The following is a 19357-nucleotide window of genomic DNA, read 5'->3' as shown; positions in this document are numbered from 1 at the left end:
GAGTCAAACCGGCGACTATAAACCCCCGGCTCGAAGACCATCGAGCGACGACGTTAAATCCTAGAGTCGAACCGACGACTATAAACCCCCGGCTCGAAGACCATCGAGCAGCGACGTTAAATTCTGGAGTCGAACAGGCAACTATAAACCCCCCGGCTCGAAGACCGTCGAGCGGCGACTATAAACCCCCTAGTCGGAAGACCGTTGAGCGGCGACGTTAAACTCTAGAGTCGAACCGACGACTATAAACCCCCCGGTCGTAAGACCGTCGAGCGGCGACGTTAAACTCTAGAGTCGAACCGGCGACTATAAACCCCCCAGTCGGAAGACCATCGAGCGGCGACGTTAAACTCTAGAGTCGAACCGACGACTATAAATCCCCGGGTCGGAAGACCGTCGAGCGGCGACGTTAAACTCTAGAGTCGAGCCGGTGACTATAAACCCCCCGGCCAGAAGACCGTCGAGCGGCGACGTTAAACTCTAGAGTCAGACCGGCGCCTATAAACCCCCCGGACGGGACAGCGTCGCGCAGATAGACTGAGGCCCAGCATCTAGGGCCGATGATCAGCAAGCCTTGATCCTAAGGACAGGGAGAAAACAATGGCGTACGCTTACCAGCGCCGACCAACGAAAAGCTAACAGAATGGAAGGTCGTTCGACCGAGTGGTGCAGTTGAGAAAAACACTTCGAACGAAAAACTAATAGAAGTTCCGTGCGGAATGAAGGTCGAGCGGTGCAGTTACAAGAAACACTTCACGGAAGGCTAATAGAGCAAAAATTGACATTCCAAAGTTACATTTATAAGTTCTCCGATCGGAAGGATTACAGAAAACACTTCATTCTAAATAATTGAAACATGCTTCGGAATGGTGGTGAGAAGCGCCGCATGCTCCGTAGCAGGGATGACCACGGATTCGGGGAGCTGACCCTTGGCCTTCAGATAGTCCGCCGTGGCGGTGATGGCCAACTCGAAGGCAATGACCATCCGGTCGCAGGCCTTTTCAACAAATTCTGCCGAGCGGATGTACGTCTGCCTCAAGGTGGCGACGCGGCCTGGCTCCACCTCCTGGTACTCCTTGAAGGCGGCGCGGGAAGCGTCGAGAGCTTCCTGTAGGGCCTTCAAATCATCCTTGAGAGTCGCTGCCTCGGTCGAGCGCCCCTTCTTCTCGCGGTCCAGCAAATCCGCTAGCTCCTTCATACGCTGCTCCAAAGCTCTGGCCTCCACATTCTTCGCTTCCAGATCGGAGATAGAGGTATTTTTCCGAGTGGTTACGAGTTCTATCTTTCGGTCGAAGGTCTTGACCTGCTTCTCGAATTGGGCCAGCATGTAGGCCTGGTCGACTGTCTTCTTCCGCTCGGCCTCCAGCAAGTTCTTGGTCTTTGTGAGCTCCTTCTGCAGCTCGGCGTATGAAGGGCCTTGAGAAGAAGATGGGCCGCCCAGACTCTTTAGTCTCTTCAGTTCCTCCTCCACCATGACCAAGCGGTTGGCGACAGCAATCTCTTCCACCCATCTCTGATGTACGTAGGAGTGTTAAAATGTCGACCGGGAAGACTACATACAAGAGCAGAGATGAGGCTTACCCCTGTGGACTGCTGCATGTGGCTGTCAGCCAGTTTGTCGAGCGATATCATGTCAACACGGGCCCGGGCGTCCGCCCACATCTCAGCAAGAGGCCCCTTGATAGTGATTATGTGTTCAGGAGCCGTTGGCTGATCTGACTCGGCCATAAACGTCTCAGTGGGGAGGTGCAGGGTGGCCTTAATAGTGCGGCGCCGGCCCGGAGTAGTGTGAGCGGACGCCGAGGGATTGGAGGCGGGCTGGACATTGTGGACAGAATTCCCGAGTGGCGGACTCAGCGGGTACAAGAGGAAGAGAGCTGACCAGCACCACTTCGATGGGGTCCGCAGGCGGATCCAGTTGGGAAGGGGTCCGGTCAGAGGAGAGCGCCTCGACTGATGGCGCTTTGCCGCGTTGAGATGCGGTGCTCGTCCGCTCGGACGCTTGCACTGCGGAGGTGGCCGAACGGAGGGGAACCTCCACCCGACGTCTCTTCTGGTTGAGGGGGAGTTCGTCGTTTGGCTCAGAGTCATCCTCCCAGACGGAAGGGCCCTTGTTGGAAGTTGCACCGCCAATCGCTTCCGCAGGTGAAGCTCGAGCGGCCAACTCCCCCGCATTTGCCTCGCTCGCACCCTCGTGAGAGCCGATCGGGGCGAGGCCCAACTGCTCCATTTCCTTGGCAGCGGCCGCCTCGAGCGCTGTCGCTTTTCTCTTCAAGATCCCGAGCAGCACAAACTCCATTACGATGTTTGCTGTAAGGAAAGGGGAAGAAAATCAGTTAGAATTCAAGGCAAATGCACAAGTAAATTTCTTACCAAAGCTGCTCGGGAGGGGGACCCGGCTCGGACTCAAGCCAAACATATACATCACACCTTCAGGAAGAAGCTTATTGATGTTGAGCTTCAGGCCGGCGAGCATATTGGCTGCTTGAAGATAGTCCGATCGGGTTTTATACCTCTTCAGTTCGGGGGAGGTGGGCGGTCCGACCTGCCATTTAGTACGGAAAGGGAGCCGTCCGGGAATACGAAGAAAGAAGAAGTTCTCTTTCCAATGTTTGTTGGAAGAGGACAGTTTATCAAAAAAGACTAAACCGGGCCGAGCCTGAAACAGATAAGTGTCCGGCTCGGACTGCTTAGGATAGTAGAAATAATAGAAGATCTCCGGACGGAGGAGAATATTGTGTATCTTAAATAATACCACAACTCCGCACAGAAGGCGAAAAGTGTTGGGAACCAACTGGGCGAGCGGAATGCCAAAGAAGTTGCAAATTTCAACGATAAAGGGGTGGAGAGGAAACCGCAGACTGGCTATAAATTGATCGCGGAAAAAACAGATAGTGCCGCGAGGAGGGTTGTGCGGCCGAGCGGAAGGTGAGTAAAATCAGTTCGAAATCAGAAGGGATGTCAAAAGCGTTTATCAGGCTCTCGACATCCTGTCGATCGAACCGCGACTCCATGGTAGTATACCATGGGCCGAGAGCGAGGTCCGCGGGCTGGGAAGAGCTAGCCATCGCCGGAATAGTGGAGGAGGCAGAAATTGGGAGAAAACACAAGAGTTCGAGGGAGATGAACGGAACAGTGACTAAAAGGCAAGAACGCAGCAAAGAACGCAAAGGAAACACAGAACCGAAGAAAGAAAGGCAAAGAACCTTACAGAGGAAGACGAGGATCGAAAGAAGAGGGTGAGAGGTCGCCGGAATACCGAGGGACTAGTTCACCGGAGCAAGGAGCACAAGAAGGGGCTTCTGAGCACGCGACGACGAAAGTGCGAGGGGAGAAGGCGATGAGAGATTTATAAGGATGGGCTCGATCCGCCCGAGCCGTCGGATATAGGTCACATAACCCGAGGCCCGCATCTCACCGCCCATTTCAAACCGATGAACGCCACATGGGGCGAAAGGCAGCGGTCGTGTGATGATGTCAACAACGCCACGTGGCACTCGGTTAGAGGAGGGCATTTAATGAGCCCCATCACGAGGCAGAACCCGCGTGCTCAACCATAATGGCGGAGATTTGCACACATTTCGAGAAGATCTCGCGGACATCACCACAGGCCATCGGCAGGCCAGTCGGGCAACCCTCGACAATTAGCCGACCGGCGTTATTCGACCCCATAGTGGCCGAGTGGAGGTACACTTTCGGGAGTGGAAGGATGGTTGTCGCTTGGCCACACTCATAGTCTAGTCAGTCGGACTTAGCGCCTCCTTCGACTAGACTTGAGGGGGAGACATGTGATCCAGTGGTAAGAACGGGGGACCCTCGTTGGCGGGAAGTCAACGACACGTGGAGGGCAATGGTCAAGAGGGTTAGCCCAAGGTCGGGTCGAGTGGATAGAGGTCGTGCCGCGCGGAATGGCAGGCCGACCGAGCATCCGGCCGACTGAACATCCGGCCAGGGGTCTCCCTAGCCGGACGAAAGACAGCCCAACCAGGGGTCGGGTTTCCGATGCTCAAGGTAAAAGATTCTCTAGTCCGAGCGGGCAGGCCGCTCGGCCGAGCCACAGGACAATAAGGCGCAATCCCATCCGAGCACATGAGCAGGGCTTCCCCGCCCGGTCCGAGGTATGCGCATTCCCGGAGGCCATGAGCGCCGAGCGACCGGTCCGCTCGGCCCGGGAATAGGCAAGAGGCGCAAAGGGACAAAAGGGATAGCTGGTAACATCATCCTCGAGGCGCCTGCCGCCGACAAACAGCATGGTCGGTGGCCAGAGCGGATAGAGTATCATACGGTGGAAGTTTCCACCGTCATATCAAGGATATGCTTGGACGATTGCGGAATGGTATCAGACATACTTTTCTGACACAACCCTATTGAGGTATGTTTGGGGAAGCGTGAACGCATTGAGAAGCATGTCCGCGCCTCCCCGGGGTCCTATATAAGGGCCCCCAGACTTCGACGGATGTATGCAATTCTCATCACTGTAGCCACAGTAGCGTTACTTTCTCTTCTTCTTCTTCACTGTCTGACTTGAGCGTCGGAGGGTCGTCGCCGGGAAACCCCTCCTAGCTCGGCTTCTATGCAGGTTCGCCGGAGATCCACATCACCAATCGCAGACCGAGGAGAGTGCAACGTCCCCAGTGTCCATCGACTCAGTGCTCGGACAGGATCAGAGCCCTACATTATATTTATCTTATTTTATCATTATTAATTAAGTTTTTTTTTATTTATCTCTTCTTCCATCTAAAACATTATTTGGGCTTTTTATACAATTATCAATTTTTTTATTATGTGCATCATCCTCTTATGTCTTCACACGTACATTAATACCTTCAATCTCTATCTCTGTGGCTCTTATTTTCTATCTCATATACTCAATTTATAATTCGACGTCTAATTTCATATAATAAAGTATGTCTAACTGTCATTGTATAAAAAACTTTCTTTAAACTTTAGAAGTATCATTTGATCGATTACAAAGTATAAGCAATGTCCTCTTTCATTACAACCATTTTATTTGTATCTCATGGAAAACATTCTATTAATCATTCTATTCTTTTGCAAAAAAAAAAAATATATATATTATATACTTAAAGTTCTCAATGAAAATAATTTATCATCTTCTATATTAACAATTATCTTATTACATCAATTGGTACATAGAGTACTATAATCAAACTTATGTTTTAATATTGTCAAAATTTTAAGTTAAATATACTTGTTATCTGATAAATTGATCAAGTGTGCAGGATGCTCAATTTGGAAAGTCCTAGTAGGTTTTCTGGACCTGATACTTGATAAAAAAAAGTTTCAGCGGATTGTAGAAATGAGGCAAGAAGTTCAGATGGACCAGACATCTGACAGGTGGATTCAATAGGTCAGGAGGATCCGATATCAAATCAAGTGGAAGCCCTAGTAAGTTGATTCGATGCTGAGTAGTTAAAGTTCAAGTAGGTCTGGAGGATCGATATTTGGCAAGTGAGTTGAGATAAGCTCTTGGAGAGAGTGTAGTGAGGTCGTGCCTTGATAAGGATAAACCTTAGGCATGATCCAACTAAAGAAACCAAGAGATTTCTAAGTTGAAATCAAGATAATCTTAACTGGCATACTACTCATGTATATTTATATCTATCTAACTCTATTTTATATTACTATTATTATATTATTATTGTACTAACTTTGTTTTGTAAATTGAATAAAGCTTAAGTTGATCGAGAGTTTGGTCAACTAAATAGGCGGTTCAATCTACCAATCCGACCAAGGTGGCATAAACACAAGCAAGTTCTCTAAACTTGGAAACACAGTGTTATCAATCAACAAAAACCTTATATCAGTCAACTAATCCAATTTTAGTAACAATAATGATCAGATTAAATCAACGTAGAAAAGGCAAATTTAGGTTCAGTTGATGGATCATTATGATCAGTTGATCCAACCGCATGATTTATAGGATCGGACGGATCAGATCTGAGCAAAGAAGGAAAGGTGCTGAGGTTTAGTAGATGAATGCTTGGTTCAATCGACCGAAAGGTTCAGTCGACCAAACGGTGTCTATATAAAGACCTCGGGATTCAAGCTAAAACAACATTGATTCCATCATTCAATCTTCTACTGTGCTCATTCAAGTTTTGTACAAGTTCCTACTACTACAACGTCGGAAGGCTCACCGACAACAAAAGCTTCATCTCTATTCTTCCTTTGTCGGTACACTTTTTATATAGCTTGCATTTTATTTGTACAGAGATTACATTCTAATTACTATCCTCCTCATTCAATACGCTTCAATTATTAGTGGATTACCTAATAAAAACTATCAAGAATTTGAGTAGTGGTCATGGGACTACGAACCAAGTAAAAAGAAAATATGTCTCTTTTTTATCCTGCTACAAACTCTACTTTATTTTTATTAACTTTGAAAATATTTTAATCGAATGAGATTCACCCCCTCCCCCTGCCCTCTCTCTCATATAATATGATCCAACAATTGATATCAGACCGAGGTTTGCTCTGAAATAGCTTAACGTTTTTTCGAGCCTTTTAAAATCTTTTCCATTTTTCAAAATAGTTTTCTTTTCTTTTTATATAGCATTATTTCTTCTATCTAACACTACTAATCCCAAGATAAAGTATTAAAAATTTTAATTTTTAGTTTATCTCTTATTGTAAGAATGTCAATGTCTCACCAAGAAGGATATAACATGGTCTATCCTCCACTATTCAACGGAGAATACTTCAGTTACTGGAAATGGAGGATGGGGTGCTTCCTCAAATTTGACATCGATATGTGGTTCACAATCATAAAGGAATATTCACCACCAACCGAACACAGAGAACCAGTAGAGCTCGAAAAGTAGAATCCTGAAATGAAAAGGAAGGCTCAAGTCAACTACAAGGCGATGAACACACTCCAATGCAACCTAACCAAGGAGGAGCTTAACCGAGTTGGTCCATTCAACAACTCCAAAGAATTGTGAGACCAACTAGTCAAATTGTACAAAGGAACTGACGACTCAAAGGTAACTAAACAGGATCTACTTTTAAATCAGTTATTCCATATTAAAATATTGCATGGAGAAACCGCGACTCAACTACATGCAAGAATCAAAGACATCATCAATGGGCTACCTCATTAGCCACCAACTCAAAAATCAAAATGTAATAAGGTACGCTCTAAACTCTTTCCCTCAAAATGCAATATGTGCATCTATAGTAGATGCCTATAAAGTTTTGAATGATCTTTCCATTATTAAATTAGATGATTTGTTTTGCGAGTTAGAATTTACATGAGTAGACTAACTCTAGTCAGACCGAGAAGGGTATAACTTTGTATGCAAGTCAAAACAAAAGCAAGGAGGTTAAGTCCAAGTCCAGACCGAAATAAGAATCCGAGAGAGAGTCAGACTCATATTCAAACAATAAAGAGGAAATGATAAAAATAGTATGAAAGATGTTTACTAAAAAGGGGTTCACCAAGAGAAATCAAAAGAAAGCACAGAACACCTCAAACACACTAAAATATGAGGTAGCGTGCTATGGGTGCAATAAAAATGGCCACTACAAAAATGAGTGTTGGTGCATATTGCACTAATAATCTAGTTTTAATGTATGACAAATAGGTTAAAGTTAGATGCGATGTTTGTCTAACCTTTCTATCAAGTGTGCATCAGTTGACTGATCTGAAGGACCTGACACCAAGCTAAAATCCAGCTAGATTTGCGAGACCCGATAGCTAGTGCGAAGACCAGATAGGTCCGTAGGGCCCAAATCTAGCGAAAAGTCCGATTAGGTCCATGGGACCTGATAACCGGCAAAAATTCAGTTGAGTCTACGACTTGACAACTGACGAGAAGACCTGGTGGGTCAAAGGCAAGTCAAAAGACTGTATTTAATAAGTGAAGATAAGAAACTAGAGGAGAGATCCAATGAGAACGTGTTCCCCGTTGAGGGAACTATAAATGTTTGTTCAACTTAGCTCCATTTAGGAAACCTAAGCTGAGACCTTGACTAGATCCTAGTCTAGGGGAGACCATATCTAATTATTACTCATATTTTATTATATTATGCTAACTTTACTATGCAGGATAAATATTTTTCTATTGTCTTGACTAACCTTTTCTTGTAGGGAGGAAACTACTAAAGAGAAGGAGTCTGAGTGCCCGAAAGAGATCCGGGCACCCGAAAAGGACCCCAGGCACCTGGAGCAGTCACGCCCAAGTGGGTGCCACGGGCACTCGGGCAATCCGGGTGCCCATAGTCGGTCCAAGCATCCGGACCAAAGATTCATCCAAAAATTGATGTGGAGCGCATAGATTGGCTGAGCCACATGGTCCAGGCGCTCGAGGGTTCCAGGCACCCAGAATGAACCTATATAAAGGCCTTCAACCAAGAGTTGAAGAACAACAACTACTACGATCATCTCTGTCACGCCCCAGAGGAGTCCTAGCCAGAGAAAAATCCGGTAGCATCTCCTTTGTACACGTACCAATCTAAATCATATATATAACCACAAGTATACATCAGCCACATACGGCTGGAAAATATAGACAACCACGCAGTATATACTCAGTCCACTCGGCTGGATCAAAATATCACAACCACGCAATTATATATATATATATACAACCCACTTGGCTGTACTAAAACCAAAAACACAGCAAAAAATGATAGAAAACCATTACAAACAAAAAATAAGACTACTAGCTGGCTAGGCTTGCACAACATAACAAACAATATAAAATACCACCTAACAACACTCCAGAACAAAATTGGAATATACAATGCTAAGTACACTTAATACATAAAACAAATAAAACACAAATGAAAACGGTAACAGTCTTCTGATGTGACGTGGAAACTGGTAGAAAGGATACTCCAAAAGACTCCACATACCTCTACCTGATATATGAAATAAAAATATACCAACGGTGTGAGTTCAACAACTCAGCGGATACCGAATAGACATGCATAATAAGTTATAACTAACAGTAATAATTATGTGATACAGTTTCCTGAACAAAAGTAGGAAATGCAGACAAAAAAGGGCTGAAGAAACTGTACTCACCGGAACTTCCTATCCGGAAATCAGGATCGTCAGACCAGATACAAAATGTCACCTATATGCATCTCAATCATATGCAACTACCAAAATGCAACATACATAATGCAGCAAGCATAAACAATAAATGTAATCCATGCATATGATGTAAAAATGACATGTGTCACCTCTGACGCAGTCAGCCATCTCACATGTAATGGTGAGACCGAGTGGGTAGGGCTATAACAACTGTGCACTCTACTATCACTGCTCCTGAGTAACCGAGTGGGCAGGATGCTGTCGGAGTACACCTATCCTCCTACCCTAAATAGAGTGGGGGAGCTCAATGCTCTCATCTCCCTGAGATAGTCTAGAGGAGGGATCCCTGTCCCCTACCACGCTGCAGTCAATACTACCCATGAGCGGACCAGCGGAGCTTGACAGAGCAAACTACACACACTCTATCTGATATACCACTAACCCATGAGAAGTTGTGTGTGCATATCATGTAATTGGCGATATGCTCAAAACAATGGAGCCGACAATCGCACAGCATGCAATCATGCAAGATGGTGCATGACACTAAACATGTAGACACTGACAGTATACATCTCCATATAAAATGCACCACAAAGGAAATAAATCATACAATGATCTAGGAATCATAAATCTAAGTACACAAATCAGATATGACAAATAACAAGTCTACTACACAGTAGGTCAATGTATGTCACTATTTCTAAGAACAAGAGTACACATGACATCAATCAAGATGATATAAGCATGAATGTATAACAGATACGAATATAGGCATACTACAAGAACCAAATAGTGACATACTAAAGTAAATGCAAACTTAATCATTTCTACTAGCTATATACTATTATGTATATCTAAAATGACTATATCAAAGAGATAAGTCAGAAGTACCCGCCTAAAAAATGTGAGAGGAAGCTTGGCACTTGCTGGCTAGCTCTTGTAGCGGCCAGAGGTGGAAGATATCCAGCTGTCGACGCTAGGACATGGAGAAGTTGGCCGTTGCAAGGGTATAAGGACGGTGGCGCTACTTAGGTCGAGAGATGGCAGCGACGTCAGTAGGGCACGGGCGGCACAAGTCAGCGAGTAGGAAACAAAGATGACTCAATTTCCTTTCCGACGAGCTTTTGATGTCCGCGAGGAGAGGGTCGGTGATGATCGAGGAAGAGGTTTGCGGTGACGATGTTGGGCAGAGACGATGCGTTGCAAAGGAGGAGAAGAAGAGAAGAAAGGGCGGCGTTGGGTGAGGCTAGGGCATGCGATGTGGCTCGATAGAGAAGAGGAGATCGGAGGCGGTGTTGATATGAGGAGAAGAAGAAGGTTTTCGGTGTGGGAAGAAGAATAGAGCACGGGAGAAATAAGAAAAAGGAAAAGAAAAAATATTTAAGGAAATAAAATATTTCCTCGTTTAAATCAGGTAGCCTAAACAGGCTTTCCCCTGGCCTAATAATTTATCCCCTTAACATACGTCATACGAGCTCCGATTAAATCTCAAAAAAAATTTAAAAATTTCTAAAAATTTTGTTAAGATTATTTGCCTATTAAACCTTATTATTTAATTTTTATTTTGTTACCATATTTTACATTCTCCTCCACTAATAAAACTTTGGTCCCCAAATTTCGTTATTTACCATCAACCAGTAATAACAGCATACAAGCAGCATAAATGCTGAATGGAAATTAATCCACATACCTCAAGTAAATAGATGGGGGTATCAAACTCGAATCGTATCCTCGAGCCCAAGTAGTCTCTTCGTCAGAATGATACTGTCATCGGATTTTAACCAGCCGAATAGTCTTGTTCTGCAACTGACGCTCTTTGTGGTCCAGAATCTATATCAAAACCTCCTCATAGGTAACGTCAGGCTAAGTAGGAACTGATATATCTGACAGAACATGTGTTATATCGGGTACATATCTCCCCAACATAGACACACAAAATACATGATAAATGCCTACTAGAGACGGTGGTAGCGCCAAACGGTAAGCTACCACTCCAATCCTCTCCAAGATCTAGAAAAACCCAATGTATTGTGGAGCTAGTTTACCTCAGTGGTTAAATCTCTTCACTCCTTTCGTGGGTGGGATGCTCAGAAATACATGATCGCAGTAGAGAACTCTAGTGGTCTCCGTCTCTGATCAGCATAACTCTTCTGGTGATCCTGTACCTCTGACATCCTCCGTCTGATAGTGCGGATCAACTCTGCCTCCTGCTGAGCTCTCTGCAGTCTTAGCAGCTAGGCCTCCCCAACCTCCTCCCAGAGGGTGGGTGTCCGACAAGGTCTACCATACAATGCTTCAAACGGTGCCATTTAATAGTCGAATGATAGTTGTTGTAGGCGAACTCTACTAATGGCAGGTGGTCCTCCCAGCTGCCTCCGAAATCTATAACGTAAGACCTCAACAAGTCCTCTAATGTCTGGATGGTTTGCTCTGATTGTCCATCCATCTACAGATGGAATGTCGTACTGAAACGGAGTTGTGTGCCCAAGGTCTGCTGCAGACTCTGCTAGAATCAGGACGTGAATCGTGGATCTCTATCCGATATAATGCTCAAAGGAACACTATCCAATCTGATGATCTCTCGTCAATATAGCTCTGCCAATTGATCCAGAACCGATCTTCCGAATTGCTAAGAAGTGTACGGATTTGGTTAATCAGTCAACGATTACCCAAATCACGTCATAGCCTTATCATGTCCTAGGCAATCCCACCATAAAATCCATAGTGATGTCCTCACATTTCCACTTTGGAATCGGAATCCTATGAAGTAATCCGGTAGGTCTCTGGTGCTCAGCCTTCACCTGCTAGCAGACAAGACATATAACTACAAACTCCGCGATATCTTTCTTCGTGTCGTTCCACCAATAGGAACACTTCAAATCTCGATACATGCGAGTTGCTCCTGGGTGGATCGTAAGTCGAGAGCGATGTACCTCCTGAAGTAGCTCCTCCAAGACCGGGTGAGATTGAGGTACGCATAATCTGCCTCAGAAATAAATAATACATTCATCATCTCGGGTGAACTTGGTTTGCTGCTCGGAAGTAATCTAGCTGCCAATGGACTGTAAGCGCTGATCCCCGGCTTGGGCCTCTCGGATCCTCATCCTGATTGACGACCGAACAACCTTGGTAATAAGGATATCCTGCTTTGTCTATCCCTACTCCTCAAGGGCCAACTCAGAGAAACCCTGAATCAGGTCTGTGATTAAAACTCGGTGGTAAGCTAAAGTCCGTCTGGACTTCCGGTTAAGCGTATCGACAATCACATTAGCTCTCCCTCGGTAGTAGCTAATGGTATAATCATAACCCTTCAGGAACTCCATCCATCTCCTCTGTCGGAGATTGAGTTCCTTTTGAGTGAAAAGATATTTCACTACTAGAAAACTAGGCTTTTGAGACAAATATTTTAAGACAGTCACAAAATTCGTCTCAAATACTAAGTAATTAAGACAGTAATAATAGACGTCTCAAAATTTTACATGGAGACATTAATTTTAAGACAGTATTTAAGATTTTATCTCAAATTCAACTAAATAAGACACATAATAAAGACGGTTAAAAATATAATTATATAAGACATTCAAATAAGACAGTAAAAAAGTATTTGTCTCAAATTATCTTGAATATGGTTCGTCAAAACGATCACGATAATCGTTACAGACTCTACCGTTCCAGTTCCAATATCTTTTCACGAAACGGTCACGACACCGATCGAATATATATATATATATAACATAGAAAAATACATCAACTTTAAATTTAACGTAATAAAATTTTTTAATTTATAATTTGTGTTTAGATTGATGATAATTTTAAAATTATGAAAAAAATATATTAAATATTTAATAATATACTATCTTTTGATATGCCTAGGATATATACTAAAATAAATAATAAGTTTATTAAATATCTACGTTGATATAGTTAAAGGTTTTAAGTTTTTTATTTTAATATTAAATTTATATTAAAGAGGTTAGGTTTGTTTTGTCTACGTTAATTACATTATATATCTACGTTATTAAATTTACATTAAAGGTGTTAGGTTTATTTTAAGGTTTGATAGACATATTAAATTTACATTAAATTTACATTATATATCTATGTTATTTATCTACATTAATATAGGTAAAGGGGTTTAAAGGGGTTAGGTTTTGTTTTGTTTCTTTCGTGCGACAAAACAGAACTCGGCGAGCAAAGAGGGCGACGGAGGCAACGGCGATCTCCACGGCAAATCTCAGGCACTTCTTTAGTTTTTCTCTTCTCTCCGTACACTCTTCTCTCCGTACAACCTATTGAGATTGCCTCTCTTACCGCATCCGCCGGCGTCGCGCGGTTGCTGTCGCTCGTCGACCCCCTGCTCCTGCCCTGCTGTTATGCCGCACGATGCTTTGGTCGCGACTCCTGCTGTGCACATGGCCATGGGAGACTCCTGCTCTTCCAAGATCACAGCGCGGCCATTGCCGCGGCCAAAGCATCGCACGACAGGAGTTGGCAGTAGACATGGGCTGAGCTTACCCAAACCTAGTGTGGGCAGCTGCCCACACTAGTCCTATAAAAAATAACAGCCTAGCAGGATACTCACCTTTATTAACAGTGCATACCACATAGAATAGGAGATATGGAATCGAAGAATGAGTTGGAGACTGATCTTGCGGCTGTATTATTTTCCTAGCTATTATTTTTATGATGAAGACAAGTTTTGAAATAAAAAATCTTTGCAATAACTTTCTTTTGCCAACTGCTATTATTTTTATTTAATCAAGTCATTCAAATTATTTCAATACAACTTACAATTTTATTTTTTTTTTCAAATTGTTGCTAATTCAAGATAGATTGTTTGATGTCAATTTAGTTAACTGGTTTGGTAATAAGTAATAACATCGGATGTTTTCATGTGTGTGCTTTTTTAATCTATTTCTATCCTCTTTTCTACTTGTAATTATTTTACAATTGTATCTGTTTAGTTTTTATATCAGTTGTATGAGAAAAATGTAGGAAAGTTGGCACAATTTATAAGCGTTGATATCGTGAAGTGTTGATTAGAAGAAATATTATGAAGCTATTAGCTATACCTCATGTTTTCAAGTCATCGACAAGAAGAACTACAATGTGCATTTTTTTTAACATACTTCTCATAATTTCTAGAATTTACAAGAAGTATATTTATCTTCAACTGTTTTTCAAATGAACTGAAGACCCTTTAAATTTGTTACCAGATGCTATCAATTTTTTAATTGTACTCGACGAAAAATGGACATGCTACCGAAAGAAAAATAAAAGCTAAATTGAAATTATTATTATGTCTTATTATCCACTTGAATTTTTGTTTGTTGCACTCATTTTTGTCTCTTGCACTCTAGATTTAAAATTGTGAACACATGTCAAGCCTCTCCTAACTCTGATTCCTGGATCTATCCCTGAGTAAATCAATTTACATGGTATATCTCTTATTGCTTTTGATTTGATTTTAGTAGTTTGTCTGGATATGAGGGAGAGAAAAGAAATTTAGTTCTCCATCCTATTACAATTAAGATGTTCGATAAAAGGTCAATATGATTAATTTTGAGAACTCAACAATTTTAAGATTACTACTAACTATATACCAAACAAAGCAAGCATACTTTTAAGAGATAATGAAAACCATTAAGTGAATCTACCTGATATGGACCCCAAATGTTAGCATGCAATAGTTGAAAGTAAATAGTAGTTTTAGTATTTCTCTTAGGAATGGAAAGCTTGTGTTGTTCTACTATAGGAAAAACTTCACAGACACAAGAAGTTGGAAAAGAAATAGATCTAGTGATGATTTTTTGCATTGCAATTGAAGATGGGTGGTCAATCCTTTGATGTCAAGATGCACTTTTAATTTTTTACAATTTCATTTGTAGGAATTGAATACTGACAGTTCTGAAGTTAGAGCTTTATCACATTGGAGAGAACTTCTAGAAAAGGTACTGTTCTTTCATTAGTTAAATTTAATTGTACTTGTAAGTGCTATTTGTGTAGTAAATATTTAGTTGTGATCCAAGAAGTAACTTTTATTCAGTCATATAATGATTCAATTGTCATAAATGTATAAATCTGACAAACTAGTTTTTTTTATAAATGATTATTTATATCATTAAATTGTTCCTCGATGAAGATCGGCGATATGGAAAAAAGTTGGATTCATTCAAAGAATAGGAATTCAGAAGAATATAGAAGAAAAGTTGATGAATTTTTAGAGTTAGCTTACAAAGACAAGACTGAAGATAGCAGAATTTATTGTCCATGTTGTGATTGCAAGAATCGTTATTTTGTCTCTAAGTTAGATGCTAGGATGCATATTATTGTTAGAGGCTTTTATAACAAATATAGAGTTTGGGTTTACCATGGGGAAACTTACAGTTCTCAACAAACAACCTTGTCTTCTGGAGGTGCAAGTGATATGAATACAGATGATAATATGTTTAGAATGGTTCAAGATGTTTTTGGTGCCAACAATAGCCATGATTTTGGATTAGAAGATGATTTAGTTGGGATGGATGACAAAATCAGGAGATATATGAAATTATTGCAAGAAGCTGAGTGTGAATTGTATGAAGGTTGTAAGAATTTCACAAAATTGGCATTCATTGTTCATCTCCTACAACTAAAAGTTCTAGGTAGTTGGCTTGATAATTCCTTCACTCTTTTACTTCAATTGTTGGTAAAAGCCTTTCTTCATGCAAAGTTACCTTCATCCTTTTATGAAGCCAGAAAAATAATTGAAGATCTTGGCTTCACATACCACACTTGGGATGTTTGCCCAAATGACTATATGATATTTCGTGGTGAAGATAGTAAACTTAAAGAATGTGAAGTATGTGAATCACCTCGATACAAGCCTGGGGGTAAGCAAATTGCTGCAAAGCAAATAAGGTATTTTCCATTAAAGCCAAGATTGCAAAAACTTTTCTTGTCATCTGAGATTGCTTCATTAATGAAATGGCATGAAAACGAAAGAACTGATGATGGTGTCCTGAGACACCTTGCTGATTCTCAGGCTTGGAAGTCTTTTGATAACAAATATTCATCTTTTGCTAATGATTGTCGTAATATTAGACTTGGATTAGCTGCGGATGGATTCAGTCCTTTTAGAACAATGAACATATCTCATAGTACGTGGCCTGTTGTGCTTATTCCATACAATTTACCCCCATGGCTATGCATGAAACAATCAAATCTCATATTATCTCTGCTTGTTGATGGGCCTAAAGCACCTGGAAACAGAATAGATGTATACTTACAGCCACTCATTGAAGAATTAGTAGAACTATGGAATGATGGTATATATACTTATGATGCTTCAAGTAAGCAAATGTTTAATCTTCGTGCAGCTTTATTATGGACAATCAGTAATTTTCCGGCTTATGGAAATTTATCTGGGTGGAGTACAAAAGGGAGGTATGCTTGTCCCTGTTGTGGTAGCACAACTGGATCACTATGGTTGAAACATAGTAAGAAATTTTTCTATTTTGGTCATAGAATTTTTTTACCTCCTAATCACAGATTTCGAAAGCTGAGAGCATCCTTTGATGGAACACGAGAATATGGAAACAAGCCAAGAAGGCTTTCAGGGTATGAAATGTATGAAGAAGTGAGAGAAGTTTTAACGGATTATAAGAAAGAAGACATTAACAAAAGACACAATGGGGAGTTTCATTTACCAAGTGAGACCAATTGGAAGAAAAAAAGTATTTTTTTTGAGTTGCCTTATTGGATGGATAATTTAGTACCACATAATATTGATGTGATGCATACAGAGAGAAATTTCATGGAAAATGTACTTTCTACAATACTTGGCATAGTAGGAAAATCAAAGGATCATCTGAATGCTCGTCGTGATTTGAAAGAAATGGGATTAAGGAAAGCATTGCATCCTACTCTAATGGCCTCTGGTAAAGAGCGTATTCTTCCTGCAAAATTTACAATGTCCAAGGATGAAAAATTAGTTTGTTGTAAAGTTTTGAAAAATATCAAACTTCCAAACGGCATTGCATCAAATATATCAAAATGTGTACACTTGGAAGAGCGAAATATATGGGGTTTGAAGTCTCATGATCATCATATTCTTATGCAACTGTTGCTGCCATTAGCTATTCGCAAAGCATTGCCTAAAGATATAGTTAAAGTTCTTATAGAGTTAACTAATTTTTTTAGGCAACTTTGCTCAAAAGTTAATCACATAAATGATTTGGAACACATTCAAGATAGAATTACTGTTATCCTATGTCATCTTGAGAGAATATTTTCTCCATCTTTTTTTGACATAATGGAGCACTTACCTATACACTTGGCTGAAGAAGCATTACTTGCTGGAGCTGTACAATTTCGATGGATGTACCCCATAGAAAGGCTAGTTTTTGTTTCCTTTATGAATGGATTATATTTGTGTGAATATTTAACATTTTGATTAATTGAAACCAACTGATATCTCTTTAATGTTTCTAGATATCTATGTACTCTGAAAAAATATGTGTGAAATCATGCTCATCCTGAAGCTTCTATTGCTAAAGGCTATTTAATGGAAGAGTGCATGAATTTTTGCACAAGGTATCTAGATGATGTGGAAACCAAATCTAATCGACCCAAAAGAAATTTTGATGGCAGTAATGATGAAGGACGTGCCACAAGAAAAGGAGTGAACATAACTCTTGATAGAGTTACATGGACACAATGTCATTGTTATGTCTTAATGAACACTGATGTTGTACAACCATTTATTGAGTAAGTAAAAAAATATTTACAATACATTGCTAGTTTAATATTGTGCTCCTTTTATAGGAGAACATATTATACTGAAACAAAATCTACCAAATGAACAGTATGCATATGACAGAACTTTGTGTGAAGTTTCCACGTTATGGGTACCATCAACTTCAAAGTGTGCATAATGATACATTTCATACATGGTTCAAAACTCATGTAAGTTCTTATTTTGGTTTTATATTTAGAAATAAATTCATGATTTCATTCAACAAACTTCTCTGAAACTTATATGTGCATACTTATGTATTGTAGGTTGAAGAGCAGCTAAATGCAGGAAATTCCAACTTTTAAGAAGTAATCAAAGCATTAGCAATGGGTCCTAATCTTCGAGGGAGAAGTTTCAAGGCTTATATGATTAATGGATTTCATTTTCGTACAAAGGCTTTCGAAACTAGTAGAACAACTCAAAATAGTGGAGTAATGCTTAGGGCAAAAACTACTAGTTATGCTAGTAGGAAAGATAGGAATCCAATTGCTGGAGAAATTATTTACTATGGAGTATTGAAAAATATTATTCAAGTACACTATAGTAATAGGATGAAGTTTGTTATGTTCAATTGTGATTGGGTTGATAATCAAAGAGGGAAAATGGAAGATGATTTCAAATTTACCTTGGTGAATTTTGATCATCTAATGTATAGAGATAATCAGATGTCGGATGAACCATTCATATTTGCTAGTCAAGCAGAGCAAGTATTCTATAGCAATGATCCAGTGGAACCCAAATGGCATGTTGTTTTGAAAATGAGTCGCAGAGATAATTATGATGTTTACTCTTCTTTGGATCAAGCAGATTCATATTCTTCTCAAACTTTGGATGATAATATTCCTATTAGGGATGAGGATAATGCTTGGGTGAGGGAAGATGTCATTGTTGATGGAGCCATTGATCTTGGACAGGACGAAGAAGTTGCAGAGAATGATGAAACATATTAGGATTGTTTATTGTATTGTTAATCTTTAATATACATTTTTATTTATTATTGAGTAGAGACTTATTTTTTAATTGTATATTTCTATTTCATTTTTATTCTTCATTTATGCTTGATGCATAATCTGATTTATTTATAATTTAATAATTGGCCATCAATGTTTTCTTTTCCAAGTTTAGCTTCAAATGTGTAATTGACCTTTTTTTTGGCCTCTGGATTGATATGTTGATTTTTTTTTTCAGTATAGGTCATCATGCTTAGACAAAAAAAAAGAAAGGGACAACCATGTTAGAAAAATTGAATGGTGATCAAGCAAATGTGGTAAAAGGTAATACATCTCAAGTGCATCCTTCCACACGTGTAATAGAGAAACCGCAACAACAAAGGCCAAATAACATATTACGTCCAATAGTTCATCATCCACAAACAAGATCCAAGCATCAATCACAAGTTCAACAAGCATCAACATTGCAAGCTCAAATTTTGGAGCTCATTGATGAACTACAAAACTCGCAATCAATTGATCCACTTAATTCACAACCTGGTTTAACCTTGCCAAATTCAGGTT

The 19357-nt window shown here is 40.7% G+C and overlaps 1 protein-coding gene across 1 annotated transcript; it reads left to right on the top strand.

The window, feature by feature from the left end:
• Positions 1 to 3559: 3559 nt before the first annotated feature.
• LOC122050628 lies at positions 3560 to 17501 on the top strand. Its single transcript, XM_042611519.1, has 4 exons — positions 3560 to 3712; positions 14956 to 15018; positions 15210 to 16492; positions 16598 to 17501. Exons 1-4 carry the CDS (start codon positions 3560 to 3562, stop codon positions 17499 to 17501), a joined length of 2403 nt encoding a protein of 800 aa, XP_042467453.1.
• The last annotated feature ends 1856 nt before the right edge of the window (positions 17502 to 19357 follow it).

This window comes from Zingiber officinale, chromosome 3A (genome assembly GCF_018446385.1).
Source record: "Zingiber officinale cultivar Zhangliang chromosome 3A, Zo_v1.1, whole genome shotgun sequence".
Classification (NCBI taxonomy): domain Eukaryota; kingdom Viridiplantae; phylum Streptophyta; class Magnoliopsida; order Zingiberales; family Zingiberaceae; genus Zingiber; species Zingiber officinale.
The sequence above is the reverse complement of the archived record's forward strand: the minus strand, read 5'-3'. Positions and strand labels throughout refer to the sequence as shown.